This window comes from Mustela putorius, unplaced genomic scaffold, assembly GCF_011764305.1.
Source record: "Mustela putorius furo isolate JIRA1106 unplaced genomic scaffold, ASM1176430v1.1 tig00003853_pilon_pilon_pilon, whole genome shotgun sequence".
Classification (NCBI taxonomy): Eukaryota; Metazoa; Chordata; class Mammalia; order Carnivora; family Mustelidae; genus Mustela; species Mustela putorius.
The window spans coordinates 20,929,685-20,944,474 of record NW_025422005.1 but is presented as its reverse complement, the minus strand read 5'-3'; the positions used below and the strand labels follow the sequence as shown (position 1 = coordinate 20,944,474).

The window sequence follows — 14,790 nt, the reverse complement described above, 5'->3', positions numbered from 1 at the left end:
TTGTTTTTATTTTATTTTTAAAGATTTTATTTATTTATTTAATTGACAGACAGAGATCACAAGTAGGAAGAAAGAAAGAGAGAAGGGGAAGCAGGCTCCCCTCTGAGCAGAGAGCCTGATGCAGGGCTCAATCCCAGGACCCTGAGATCATGACCTGAGCTGAAGGCAGAGGCTTTAACCCACTGAGCCACCTAGGTGCCCCAAAATATGTTTCTTTTTTTCTTTTTTTAAAGATTTTATTCATTTATTTGACAGAGAGAGAGAGAGAGATCACAAGAAGTCAGAGAGGCGGGCAGAGGGGGAGGGAGAAGCAGACTCCCTGTTGAGCAGAGAGCCTGATGTGGGGCTCCATCCGAGGACCCTGAGATCATGACCTGAGCTGAAGGCAGAGACTTAACCCACTGAGCCACCCAGGCACCCCCAAAATACGTTTCTTTAAAAGATTTTATGGGGACGCCTGGGTGGCTCAGTGGGTTAAGCCACTGCCTTCAGCTCAGGTCATGATCTCAGGGTCCTGGGATCGAGTCCCGCATCGGGCTCTCTGCTCAGCAGGGAGCCTGCTTCCCTCTCTCTCTCTGCCTGCCTCTCCATCTACTTGTGATTTCTCTCTGTAAAATAAATAAATAATTTAAAAAAAAAAAAAAAAAAAAAAAAGATTTTATGTATTTACCTGAGAGAGAGCACGTACGAGCAGGGGGAGAAGCAGAGGAAGAGGGAGAAGCAGACTGCCTGCTGAGCGTGGAGCCTGGACTCGGGGCTCAATCCCAGGACCCTGAGAGCACAACCTGAGCCGAGCCAGACACTTAACCAGCTGAGCTACCCAGACTTGAAATGTTGTTCAAACCTCTCTCGCGCGTTGTCACGATCACGTCCCTGGTTTGAGCTACCAGTGTGCTCACTGTGACTATTTTAGTGACTTCCTAACTGGGTTCCTTGCGGCTAGCTTCTCCAGCCTTCCACGGCACCTGCCAGAGCTCCAGCAGAATCCTAGCCTAATCCTAGCTCCACCTGCATCCTAGCCTGACAGGCAAAGCTCTTCAGCGTCTGACCATAACCCATCGCTCGGATCTTCTCCTCCCCACGCTGCTCCCATAGGTCCCTGCTCCAGCTACACGTTCTGTCACCGGGAGACAAGGCACACTTCCTCATCTCCTCCAGCCTTGTTGCTGCTGGTCCTTCTACTTACAGTGCTGTTTGGTAATGCTGGTTCTTTCCTTCCTTCCTTCTTGTCCAAATAAATTCCTTCACATGCTTTAAGACTCAGTCTAAGTATACCTTCTCTATGACCCTTTTCCTTGAATGCTGCTCACTATAGTACTTTATTACTATTAGAATAACAATGAGAACGGCTAACACTGACACAGCTAGGAAATGGTCGAGCTGGGACACGAAACCTGGCAGATTCAAGATTCGGAACAACTGAGGCCTTTATCATCCTGATTGCACTATACTGAGTAGCTTCCAGATTAGAGTATAGTCTCCTTGCTGACAAGTATGGCTTGATATTTGAGTTCATGTTACAATGCCCTGAGTAGTATTATTGCTGTTCAAAAAATCTGCCTTCTATACTCCTATCAAAGTTCAGTACAAAAAAATTCTGTAGTTATGGGGCACCCAGGTGGCTCAGTGGGTTAAGCCTCTGCCTTCAGCTCGGGTCATGATCCCAGGGTCCTGCTCAGCGGGGAGCCTGCTTCCCCCTCTCTCTCTGCCTGCCTGTCTGTCTGCTGGTGATCTCTCTCTGTCAAATAAATGAATAAAATCCTAAAAAAAAAATTCTGTAGTTAAAAAAAACCAGGTCACCTGAGTGGCTCAGTCAGTTGAGCTTCCACCTCTTGGTTTCAGCTCAGGTCATGGTCAGAGGGTCATGGGATTGAGGCCCATATCCGGTTCTGTGCTTGGTGTAGAGTCTGCTTGAGATTCTATCTCTTCCCCCTCTGCCCCTTCCCCTGCTCATGCATGTTCTCCAAAATGAATAAATAAATCTTTAAAAAAATAAATAAATAAAAGCAACATTTGCCTGTATTGTGATGGAAAAATGTTTAACAACATTTTATCTTCCAACTTAGCTTATTTGCTTTTTTTAAAAAAAAATTTTTTTTTAAATTTTATTTATTTATTTGACAGAGAGAAATCACAAGTAGATGGAGAGGCAGGCAGAGAGAGAGAGAGAGAGGGAAGCAGGCTCCCCGCTGAGCAGAGAGCCCGATGCGGGACTCGATCCCAGGACCTGAGATCATGACCTGAGCCGAAGGCAGCGGCCTAACCCACTGAGCCACCCAGGCGCCCGCTTATTTGCTTTTTATAGCAAACTGTAATCATCATTGTATCATTGTATCTTCCCTCATTTAGCCTCTCTTTTTTTTTTTAAAGTTTATTTTTAGTAATTTCTACACCCAATATGGGGCTTGAACTCACGATCCCAAGATCAAGAGGTGCATGTTCTTCCAACTGAGCCAGCCAGGTGCCTCTGGCTTTTTATAAATGTTCTGAGAGTCACCTACATACTTTCACAGATTCTGTTTGTAGCCAACTAATGCTTTAGGTTTTGGGTGGGTCCTTAATTACAACCGTAGTTCTGCATCAAAGTATTTCTTGGTTTGTTTCATGAAGACAGCTAACTAAAACGAAATTTATACACTGACTTGGTAAGATCAGCAGTGACAGAAATAACTGAAATCAAAGAGACTGAGGTCTCGTCTAACCCAACAACAATTTCCTCACACATACCCTGGGACAGTGAGGTGCAGGAGGAGAGCATCCAGGGGCTTCCAGTCAGTCATTCTTTTCTCCAGTCCTGGTTCTGGAACTTAATGAACCCTTCTGGGCCTGTTTCATATCTTTTTTTTTTGTTTTAAATAAGCTCTATACCCAGTGTGGGGCTTAAACTCACAAACCCCCACATCAAGAGTCTCATGCTCCACCAACTGAGCCAGCGAGGTGCCCTGGCCTGTTTCTTCATCAACAAAATGGGGATATTAAAAAAACCTCCAGGTCTATTGCAAGGATGAAATGATACACGTAAAATACTACACTCAGTCAGGCATTTCCTACAGCCTCTTGGTTTGGTCCTTGTCCCTTTCTCTTATGCAGTCTTGCAGTCAGCATGCTGTGTCCTTCTTTTAATGATGTCCCTAGAGTCCTTCCCATTGGAAACCCCCTTATGTTGGTGTTGTGGGGGAGCTCTACTTAGTTCACAGTATTTGCATCTTCTGGGTCTTACCGTGTAAAATGTTTGCTCTCTTCATGAACCTCCATTTCTGAGCTTTTAAATTCATTTAATTCTTTTCGTATGGCAGCCTGCGGAGTAGAAACAAAGATGTTTCAGCATCTTTCGTCTGCCCCAGTACAGCCGTGACATCTGCCATCTATTCTCTATCGTGCTTAACTTCGTGAGCCACGGCAGCCTGCAGTGGGCAAGCCAGAGTGAGGAGAGAAGCCAGGTCCGCACGCCGAGCCTGATACACATTGCCCTCCCTGACACCATTCAGCTCCCAATAAACTGAGTATCTCCACTCAGATCAAAACACTCACAGAGCTTAAAAGAGATATTGTAGTTTTTATAGTTTCCACAGCACATAAAAATGTCTTTCCTGTGATAAAAGTGAAATCCATAATTACTAAAATAAACCACACAAACTCCCTCCAAACAAACCTAATCACGTTAAAATGTGTCTTAATTTCCTTCCAGATCTCTGGATTCTGTGACAGAGCAAAGACTTTCTTTTCTTTTGGATGTGGCGGCAGTAGAGTCATTAGTATAAAGTTTTGGTTCCTACGTCTGTACCTTGATTAGAAATTTAACATTATAGCAGAAGTAAAGGGTTTTTCCCTTCTAGTTAGTGTCTTACATTCTTCAGAGAGTAAGAAAGACAAATGAACAGCCACCTACCTTGTCAGCAGGGGTCAGTTTGGTCCAGGGTTTGTCGGCTCGCCGGTCATAATCCTGAGCATCTGTCACCTCCACGTATTCATTAAACCTCAGGATCTTCCTGGCAAGTAGTTCAGCCACAGTCGGCCTTTGACTGAGCTGAAAGAAATGGAGCCTCTTAATTCACTATGCCAGGAATCGGGCGTCAAACAGGCATTCCAACCGCCTCTGATCCAGAGCTCCAGCCTTGGTGGCACAAAGAATTACCTGGGGGCCTTTAGACACCAGATTCCTAGGTCCACTCCCAGAGATTCTGGGTATTGGGAGATTTTGTTTTATTTTTAAGCTTCCTGAATGCCCAGCTAAACTGAGAACCACAGCTATAAACCAGTATAACCAGTATAACCGGTGCCTCTCAAACTTTAATATGCATACAGATTGTTTGGGGACCTGGTTAAAATGCAGATTCTGATTTGGCAGGGCTGAGGTGGGACCTGAGATTCTGCATCTCTTGCAAGCTGCCAGGTGATGCCAACGCTGCTGGTCCGTGGACCACGTATTGGGTAGTGAAAGGATTAGGGCTATAAATTCATATATAATACATTTGAAAGTGAGGACATTTATTTTTTATTTTTATTTCTTTAAAGATTTTATTGGAGAGAGAGAGTGAGCAAGAGAGCACAAACAAGGGGGAGTGGGGGAAGCTGCCTCCCCACTGAGCAGGGAGTCCGACCTAGGGCTCAACCTTAGGACCCTGAGATCATGTCCCAAGGTGAAGGCAGATGCTTAACTGACTGAGCCACCCAGGTGCCCTGAAAGTAAGTACATTTAAGATGAAAGCAGTAGGGGTGCCTGGGTGGCTCAGTGGGTTAAAGCCTCTGCCTTCGGTTCAGGTCATGATCCCAGGGTCCTGGGATCAAACCCCACATCGGGCTCTCTGCTCAGCGGGGAGCCTGCTTCCTCCTCTCTCTCTCACTGCCTGCCTCTCTGCCTACTTGTGATCTCTGTCTGTCAAATAAATAAATAAAATCTTAAAAAAAGAGAGAAAACAATATCTAGTAACATAAAGGGTAAATTTCCTTTTAATATGAATAATGCCCAGATTCAGTAATGAATTATGATTTAAGGTTGCACAATCAGGTCACCTGAAGGCATCAAGTCCAGCTGTGCCATCTAGCTACCCTCAGAACAACGATGCTTCTGTTCCTGGGGAAGGGAAAAAGTGGGAGAAAAAAAGGAAGAAAATGTCTAGATCCTTTGTTTTTCTGGGCATTAAAAAAAAATTTTGTTTATTTACTTTTTTAAAAGATTTTATTTATTTGAGGAGAGAGTGAGCAAGAGAGAGCACAAGCAGGGTAAAGGGCAGAGGGAGAAGAAGACTCCCTGCTGATGCGGGCTTGATCCCAGGATCCTGGAATCAGGACCTGAGCCGAAGGCGGCCGCTTAACCAACTGAGCTGCCCAGGTGCCCCTTTCCTGGGCATTCTTGTAAGTTTTAAGAAATATCTAGAGAATTCAGGCCAAACTGGAATCGATCAGAGGCAATTATAAACTAGGATGGTGGGAAGGAAAGGAAAAAGGGATTAATCCCTAAGCTTAAAAGCTAACATAGGTCTGGTACAAGAAAGTTTCTACCCTGTTTGATCTGGGACCAACAACAAAATCCCAGTTGGTGTTTTCATACTTTTCAGGTATCACTAAGGGTCACGTTCAATTCCTTCTGAGTAGAAAACCACCAGTTTTCCAGGCAAAATTGAATGCTACACACTCCCCCTGGTACCGTCTCTAAACTTCAACAGGTTTTAGAGTCCACATAAAATCCCAGGTTTACCAAATAAAAGGTCAGAATTTTTGCAAACATTAATGGGGCCCCTTCTTGTGCTAGGTGTTCTTTAAATAGTAAAAATGAAAAAAAAAAAAAAAAACAAAAAACCCCAAAACCAAAAAAACAAGCTCTTAAGAATGCAGTGTTATTTTCGGTATCTGCATCATGGATTCTATTTTCACAGCAATCTATGGCAATTCAAGTCAAATTCATTTATTTTTATTTTTATTTTTTTAGGTTTTACTTATTCATTTGAGAGAGAGGAGGAACCAATGAAGGGGAGGGGAAGTGGGAGAAGGAGAAGCAGGCTCCCCACTGAGCAGGGAGCCTGATGTGGGGCTTGATCCCAGAACCCTGGGATCATGATCTGAGCCGAAGGCAGACGCTTAACCGACTGAGCCACCCAGGCGCTCCCAATTCATTTCTTTCTAACCAAACAGGTCATCCAAATACAAGGTATGTGATCAGTAGACAGCCTGAAACCGAACACTTGGGCTACATACCTTTCTAGTGAGCCGACGTTTAATTTCTCGTTTTTCGGCCTGCCGATCAGCTTCATTTTTAGCTACAGTCAACAGCCCAAAACAAAGAATATTACTTCAAAACAGCAATTTGCCTATCAAAGTTTTCAGTAATTACAGGGCAGTTATTTCTTATAGACTCCAAGTCAGATACTAACTTTGGGGATGGCTAATCAAGACAATTTTCTCAACTGTAGAGTCGAATACTTAAAAGCAAATGTTAGCAGCACTATGGTACCAAAGCCAGCCAGTTGCCTGTGTTTTTAGCACCTGTGGGCTAAGAATGGTCTTTACATTCTTCAATGATCATACAGGGAATGGCTTGGTATGTGCCTAGATTTCGTGTGATAGGTCTATAAAGGTTCCCAAGTTTAAAATTCACTTAGTGCCTAAACTGTATGTATCCACACAGTGATGAGAGAACAGGGGATGTGCTGGTCTGACCGAGCATGCCTCCAAGTGATGCTATGAAGCCTAATCCTCTCAGCGTGGAGGCTTTAAGGGCAAATTTCACCTGAGAGTCTGGAAAACGGAATCAAATGTGTATTAGATCAGAACGCTATTTTAGGAAGTTAGTTATGAACACAGAAAGAAAATGAAATACAGGGTCTTGTTTTGTGACTTCAGATGTATGAAATCTTCAGAGATGAAAAAAGCAACTGGGCCTTGCTTTGGGCCCCAGGCCTCAAAGTGCATGAGGAAAAGGAAGGTCCCCTCCAAATGCAAAGCCACTACCTTCCCCGAAGGCAGAGAAAAGTTGGGCAGCATATACCATGTGCTGTGAAATCCTCCTATATGGCCAAGGCAGTCTCAGGATACATCAGAACAGAATTTTCTGGCACTTCCCAGTACACTAAGCAACAACACGGTATCTTATAAAAGAAGCTTGGGGGAACTCTGTTCCTTCAGGGGAAAAGATACGAGTGGTCCTTGCTGGGCTGGAACACCTTCTCCTTGACCCTTGTAGAAAATGCTTCTCTTCTCTAGCATGTATATTAAAGTCAGAAATATAAAGTCTGAGAAATTCTACCCAATTTTCTTCCCAGAGCTGGACTCACGTTGTAGTATGTTTCGCTGTTCCAGTTCTTCCGGTGTCGGTCTTTGACTCAGCCGTCTAAAAAGGAGATAAATAAGGATACTGTCCATTAAACGTCCCAAGCCTGCTTATGAAGATTTGTTTGGTCTCAGTTTATATTAGCCTCTACATTAGCAAGAAAGCAAGAGGCTTTTTTTTTTTTTTTTTAAAGATTTTATTTATTTATTTGACAGAGAGAGATCACAAGTAGGCAGAGAGGCAGGCAGAGAGAGAGAGAGGAGGAAGCAGCCTCCCTGCCGAGCAGAGAGCCCAATGCAGGGCTCGATCCCAGGACCCTGAGATCATGACCTGAGCCGAAGGCAGCAGCTTAACCCACTGAGCCACCCAGGCGCCCAAAAGCAAGAGGTTTTTAAACTGTGCTGGTATTTCATTAGTTTCTCTGATTGTTTATGAAACAATTCTCATGTTGGAAGTGTTAGTACAAATACCACAACATAAAACAGAATTGTGCATGCAAACATGAGGCCAAAATTCCAGTTCTAGCTCTGATATTAATGAGCCCTGTCAACACAAAAAGTCTCAGTTAGATCCCCAGTGTAGTCATCTGTAAAATGAAGGTTTGGACTGGATGGCTGCCTCCCAAACAGATTTGCTGAAAGAGGACAGAGTTTCAAGGCATACTATAGAAATTCTGATTCAGAAAACCAGGCACGAGGACTGAGATTTTCATGTATGTATTTTTTCAGTCCTTCCCATCTGACTCTCGTGTCTTCCTTTTGATTTTTATTTATTTTTTTATTTTTTTATTTTTTTTAATATTTTGTGGGAACTTCTTTTTTTTTTTTTTTTTAAAGATTTTATTTATTTATTTGACAGAGAGAAATCACAAGTAGAAGGAGAGGCAGGCAGAGAGAGAGAGAGAAGCAGGCTCCCTGCTGAGCAGAGAGCCCGATGCGGGACTCGATCTCAGGACCCTGAGATCATGACCTGAGCCGAAGGCAGCGGCTTAACGCACTGAGCCACCCAGGCGCCCTCCTTTTGATTTTTAAACCAGTGAGTTAGCAACCACTGGAATTTAATCATAGAAATGATATTCTATGATTCTATGATTTTAATTCTGGTTCTCTCTGTAAAATACTGATGAAGTTTCTCCTCTCATCCAGTTTTGAGAGGCTAATCACCAACAATAATGTCGTCTCTGGGATCAGTTATTCACTTGTTACGTTTGATTTCTGCTTCTCAGTGTTTGAACTGCATGCTAGCAACCCTTTAGCTGGCTGCCTAGAGAACTCCCAGCCCCAATTTCTATATAATTTACAACATTCTTTATGTATTTTTTTAAAAAAGATTTTATTTATTTATTTGTGGGAGAGAGAGAGAGAAAGAGAGAGAGCGCACACAAGCAGGCAGAGAGGAAGCAGAGGCAGAGAGAAAAGCAGGATCCCAGCAGAGCAAGGAGCCTGATTCAGGACTCGATCCCAGGACTTTGGGATCATGACCTGAGCCGAAGGCAGCGGCTTGACTGACTGAGCCACCCAGACACCCCTTTTCTTTATGTATTTCAAAGTTTTTCTTGGTTACTCTGAGTAAGACCTTCCTTTTTAAATGTTCATCCAAAAAAACAAAAACAAAAAAAAACAAAAAAAACCCCAACAAACAAACCCAGAAACAATAACAAAAACCCCCACACTCCAGTAATGTCTAAGTGACATACAATAAACCGCATGATTTGCTGTTTTTATATGTGTATATACTTGTGAAACCATCACCAAAATTACAATGAACATACCCACCAACCTTGTACTGGTGTCCTAGGGCTGCTGTAACAAATTACCACAAATTAGGTGGCTTCAAACCACAAAAATTTATTCTCTCACAGTTCTGGAGGCCAGAAGTCCAAAATCAAGGTGTGGGCAAGGTTGGTTCCTCCTGAGCCTCTGAAGGGGATCTGTACTATGCCCCTCCACTAGCTTCTGGTGGGGCTGCCAGCAGTCTTTGGCATTCTCTGGTGCACAGACGCATCACTCCAACCTCTGCTTCTATAGTCACCTAGCACTGTCCTTGCATGTGTGTTTGAATCTGTGTCCAAATTTCCATCTTCCTTTTATATTTAAAATAGCCTCTATGCCCAACATGGGCTTGAACTCATGACCCTGAGATCAAGAGTCGAATTCTCCACCAACTGAGTCACCCAGGTGCCCCCTGTCCATTTGCTCCCCCCTCTTTTTTTTCTTTAAAGATTTTATTTATTTATTTGACAGAGATCACAAGAAGGCAGAGAGGCAGGTAGAGAGAGAGAAGGGGAAGCAGGCTCCCCGCCGAGCAGAGAGTCCCATGTGGGGTTCGATCCTGGACCCTGAGATCATGACCTGAGCCGAAGGCAGAGGCTTTAACCCACTGAGCCACCCAGGCACCCCTCCATTTGCCCTTTGATGGATATTTGTGTTTGCTGGATCCTATGGTTGATTTTTTTTAAAAATAATTTTTTAAGGATTTTATTCATTTATCTGAGACAGAGAGAGATAGAGTGAGAGAGAGCATGAGCAAGGGAAGAGACAGAGGGAGAGGGAGAAGCTGACTCCCTGCTGAGCCAGGAGCCTGAGGCGGGGCTCGAACCCAGGACCCTGGGATCATGACCTGAGCTGATGGCAGAGGCTTAACCCACCGAGCTACCCAGGTGCCCAATGTTTTCCTCTTAAGAATCATGCTTTTGGGGCGCCTGGGTGGTTCAGTGGGTTAAGCCGCTGCCTTCGGCTCAGGTCATGATCCCAGCGTCCTGGGATCGAGTCCCGCATCGGGCTCTCTGCTCAGCGGGGAGCCTGCTTCCTCCTCTCTCTCTGCCTGCCTCTCTGTCTACTTGTGATTTCTGTCTGTCAAATAAATAAAATCTTTAAAAAAAAAAAAAAAAAAAAAAAGAATCATGCTTTTGGGAGCACCTGGGTGGCTCAGTGGGTTAAAGCCTCTGCCTTCGGCTCAGGTCATGATCCCAGGGTCCTGGGATCGAGCCCCACATCGGGCTCTCTGCTTAGCGGGGAGCCTGCTTCCTCCTCTCTCTCTCTCTGCCTGCCTCTCTGCCTACTTGTGATCTCTGTCAAATAAATAAATAAAATTAAAAAAAAAAAAAAGAATCATGCTTTTGCAACTGTATCTGAGAAATCTTGTCCAACTCATATTCTTCTAGAAGGTTTGTAGTTTTAACTCTCATATTTATTTATTTTAAAAAGATTTTATTTATTTATTTGACAGTCAGAGATCACAAATAGGCAGAGAGAGAGAGGAGGAGGAAACAGGCTCCCCAGCGAGCAGAGAGCCCAATGTGGGGCTCGATCCCAGGACCCTGAGATCATGACCTGAGCTGAAGGCAGAGGCCTTAACCCACTGAGCCACCCAGGTGCCCCTAACTCTCATCTTTAAACCTAGGATTTATTCTGAGTTAATTTTTTGCATGTGATGCGAGGCATGAACTGAAGTAATTTTTGTGCCAGCGCCAGTTGTTAAAAGGACCATGAAATTATCTTTGTACCTTTATCAAAAATGAGCTGTACATATATGGGTGAGTATATTTCTGGACTCTCTTTTCTGTTCTGTTTATCTTTATGTCAACACCATACTGATTAGGTTACTTTAGCTTTCTAATATGTCTTCAATCAGACTGTGTTAGTCCTCCAAACCCTGTTCTTTTCCTTAGCTGCTTTGGTTATTATAGTGTACTTTGTACTTCTGTAAGAATTTTAAAATCAGTTTGCCAATTTAAAAAAAGCTTTCTGGAGGGGCACGTGCACCCAAATGTTTACAGCAGCAATGTCCACAGTAGCCAAACTATGGAAAGAACCTAGATGTCCATCAAAAGATGTATGGATAAAGAAGATGTGGTGTATATATACAATGGAATACTATGCAGCCATCAAAAAGAAATGAAATCTTGCCATTTGCAAAGATGTGGATAGAACTAGAGGGTATTACACTGAGCAAGATAAGTCAATCAGAGAAAGACAATTATCATATGATCTCTCTGATATGAGGAATTTGAGAGGCAGGGTAGGGGGTTTTGGGGGCTATAGAAGAAAAAAATGAAACAAGATGGGATTGAGAGGGAGACAAACCATAAGAGACTCTTAATCTCACAAAACAAACTGAGGGTTGCTGGGGGGTATGTGGGTAGGGATAGGGTGGTTGGGTTATGGACATTGGGGAGGGTATGGTCTATGGTGAGTGCTGTGAATTGTGTAAGCCTGATGATTCACAGACCTGTACCCCTGGAGCAAATAATACATTATATGTTAATAAAAATAACTTTTAAAGAATGCCTTCTGGGGGAGTAGTTTGGAATCGCATGCATTGGTATGTATATTTTTTAAATTTATTTTTTAAAAACTTACTAATTTGACAGACAGAGATCCCAAGTAGGCAGAGAGGCAGGCAGAGAGAGAGAGGAGGAAGCAGGCTCCTTGCTGAGCAGAGAGCCCGACTCGGGACTCGATCCCAGGACCCTGGGATCACGACCCAAGCCGAAGGCAGAGGCTTTAACCCACTGAGCCACCCAGATGCCCCACATGTATTAATTGGTATCTTAATAACACTTGAGACTTCTGACCCATGAGTATGGTAATTCTCTTCCTTTATTTAGCTCTTCTTTACTTTCTTCAGCAGTATTTTATACTTCGCAGTGTACAGGTCTTACATAATCTTTTGTCAGATTTATCTGTAAATGTTTAAAGATTTTTAATGCTGTTGTTAATGGCTATTATAAATGTTAATCTGTTGTATTTTTAGGTTCCAGTTTCAGGTTGTTCATTGCTACTGTCTAACAAACCCTTCTAAGACTAGGGCTCATGAAACAACACTCAAAGATGAGCAAATAGCTCTGTAGTAAAAGAAAAATCTATTATCAAAGATTCTCATTCTTTTTTCTTTTTTTTTTAAAGATTTTATTTATTTATTTACTTGACACAGAGAGAGATAGAGAGAGAGAAAGAGCGCACAAGCAGGCAGAGTGGCAGGGAGAGGGTGAAGCGGGCTCTTCACGGAGCAGGAAGTCTGACACAGGGCTCGAGCCCAGGACCCTGGGATCATGACCTGAGCTGAAGGCAGATGCTTAACTGACTGAGTCACCCAGGCTCCCCCAGATTCTTAACTAATTCCTATTCTTGCTGTTCTCTGGCTGACACTCAGAGGGCTACAGTTCTTCATTAAGACTGCTATCCTGGGGGTGCCTGGGTGGCTCAGTGGGCTAGGCCTCTGCCTTTGGCTCGGGTCATGATCCTGAGGTGCTGGGATCGAGCCCCGCATCGGGCTCTCTGCTCGGCGGGGAGCCTGCTTCCTCCTCTCTCTCTCTGCCTGCCTCTCTGCCTACTTGTAATCTCTGTCAAATAAATAAATAAAATCTTAAAAAAAAAAAAAAAAAAGACTGCTATCCAGGCCAACAGTAAAGCCAGGTGTCTAAGGCACAAAAGGAGAAAATATCTCAATTAATGGACATCCTAAGTTAGTTATTTTGTCAAGAATATGCCAAGAGTTCCGTTTCCTTTTCCTCACTCTACCAAAAGAAACATGTGAGTTGTTCAAACACCTGTTATACATACGGACTCCATGTATATGACATGTGTAGGAAGCTGGCCGGCATTCAGCTTCTTTATGATTTTGGTTCCAGCTGACTTGAAAAATACACTATCACTTTGAAAGCAGGCAGTTACAGAGAACATGTGAAATGGATACAACGAAAATATGGGTGTGATGTGATCTTTAATTGGGTTGGCAGCTCGCGGTTGAGCAACTGGATAAATGACAGAGGAGTCTTGCTGTCCTGGGAAGCACCTGAATTCTCTAGAAACTTAAAAAAAAAAATTTTTTTTTGTTTTTGAAAAGTAGACGCTATGCCTAACATGGGGCCTGAATTTATGACTCCCAGATCAAGAGTCACATGCTCCACTGACCAAGCTAGCCTCTTTAGAAACTTTTTAAAAGCCATATTTATGGGCCCCTGGGTGACTCAGTCAGTTAAGCATCTGCCTTCAGCTCAGGTCATGATCTTGGGGTCCTGGGATAGAGCCCTCAGTCAGGCTCCGTGCTCAGTGAGGAGTCCAGTTATCCCTCTCCCTCTGCCCCTCCTTCCCACTCATGCTCTCTCTCAAATAAATAAATGAGTAAAATCTTTAAAAAATAAAATAAAATAAAGCTGTATTTGTGTCTAACTTGTGTGTAAAGCTGTGAAATATGTCTTTCTCATGGTTTAAAGCTCCAAGAGCCATTTGGTTCCTTAATTTCCAAATTCCAAATTGGATACCCAACTGTGTACAATGTGTATTTTTTTTTTAAAGATTTTATTTATTTATTTATTTGACAGAAAGAGAGAGAGAGAGAGATCACAAGTAGGCAGAGAGGCAGGCAGAGAGAAGGGGAAGCAGGCTCACTGCTGAGCGGAGAGCCCGATGCGGGGCTTGATCCCAGGACCCTGAGATCATGACCTGAGCGGAAGGCAGAGGCTTAACCCACTGAGCCACCCAGGCACCCCGTACAATGTGTATTTTTAAAAATTATGTGGTTTCTAAAATTAGGAAAGGAAAAAGATAAAAGTGAATGTTCTACCACAAAGTAAGTCTCTGACACACCTTCTGGCAAAAATCACATCAAATCAGTCTCCTCGAAGCCAAGGCTTACCGGATCAGCGTGTTCCCAATCTGGTGCCTTATTTCATTCCACTCCTCTTTGCTTTTCCGAGGCCAGGAATTCACGTTCAACTCTGGTTCACTGGGTCTGTGGTTCAACTTCATTGCCAGTGTGTCCTTCCTTTTCACTTTGTTGGCCAGAGCACCTTTGTGTAAGGGAAAGAAGAAAAAGTGCACGCTAAGGTTCAAAGTCCCCCAGAACTAGGCAAGAGTCTGAACAAAGAGTATGGCACCTCCCAGCTAATACAGAGGTGGGGGGAAAGCTGAAGACGTCTGAAAATCTGATTAGTCAGATGGACTCAGCTGGGCCAAAGATACTTTCTCCTTTCTAACTCCTCTATATTTCTTCTAAGTAAGAGTTCCTAGAGGAGAGAGAATCTAAACATGGGAGAGCCCTCTGAATGACAACATAAAGGCATACACACTAACACATTTCGTAAGATTCCTATATATATATATATATATATATTTTTTTTTTTTAATAGGCTTTATGCCCAATGTGGGGCTTGAACTCATGACCCTGATATCAAGAGTCACATGCTTTATCGACTGAACCAGCTAGGAGCCCCAAGATTCACACCCCCCCTTTTTTTAAAAAAGATTTTATTTATTTGACAGAGATCACAAGTAGGCAAAGAGAGGCAGACAGAGAGAGGTGGGAAAGCAGGCTCCCTGCTGAGCAGAGAGCCCAATGCGTCTCAATCCCAGGACTCCATCCCAGGACATCCCAGGACCCTGAGGTCATGACCTGAGCTGAAAGCAGAGGCTTCACCCACTGAGCCACCCAGGTGCCCCAAGATTCCTCTTCTTAAAGCTGCCTTCCTGCTTGTAGGAATCAGGATTCCATTACTTGCAGATCTGTGTATGGTTTTTCTT

At 43.5% G+C, this 14,790-nt stretch overlaps 1 protein-coding gene across 4 annotated transcripts in view; it reads right to left on the bottom strand.

Moving 5' to 3' along the window:
* The window catches only part of PHACTR4 (phosphatase and actin regulator 4), a 108,033-nt gene that overhangs the window by 3,600 nt on the left and 89,643 nt on the right, over positions 1–14,790 (bottom strand). For all 4 annotated transcript variants that reach the window (XM_004741022.3, XM_004741023.3, XM_013046977.2 and 1 more), the window contains 5 exons: positions 13,907–14,060; positions 7,272–7,327; positions 6,196–6,257; positions 3,890–4,027; positions 3,221–3,297 (listed from right to left, as the gene is read on the bottom strand). In XM_004741022.3, the coding sequence (XP_004741079.1) occupies positions 3,221–3,297; positions 3,890–4,027; positions 6,196–6,257; positions 7,272–7,327; positions 13,907–14,060 (487 nt within the window). The remainder of the gene's footprint in view (positions 1–3,220; positions 3,298–3,889; positions 4,028–6,195; positions 6,258–7,271; positions 7,328–13,906; positions 14,061–14,790) is intronic.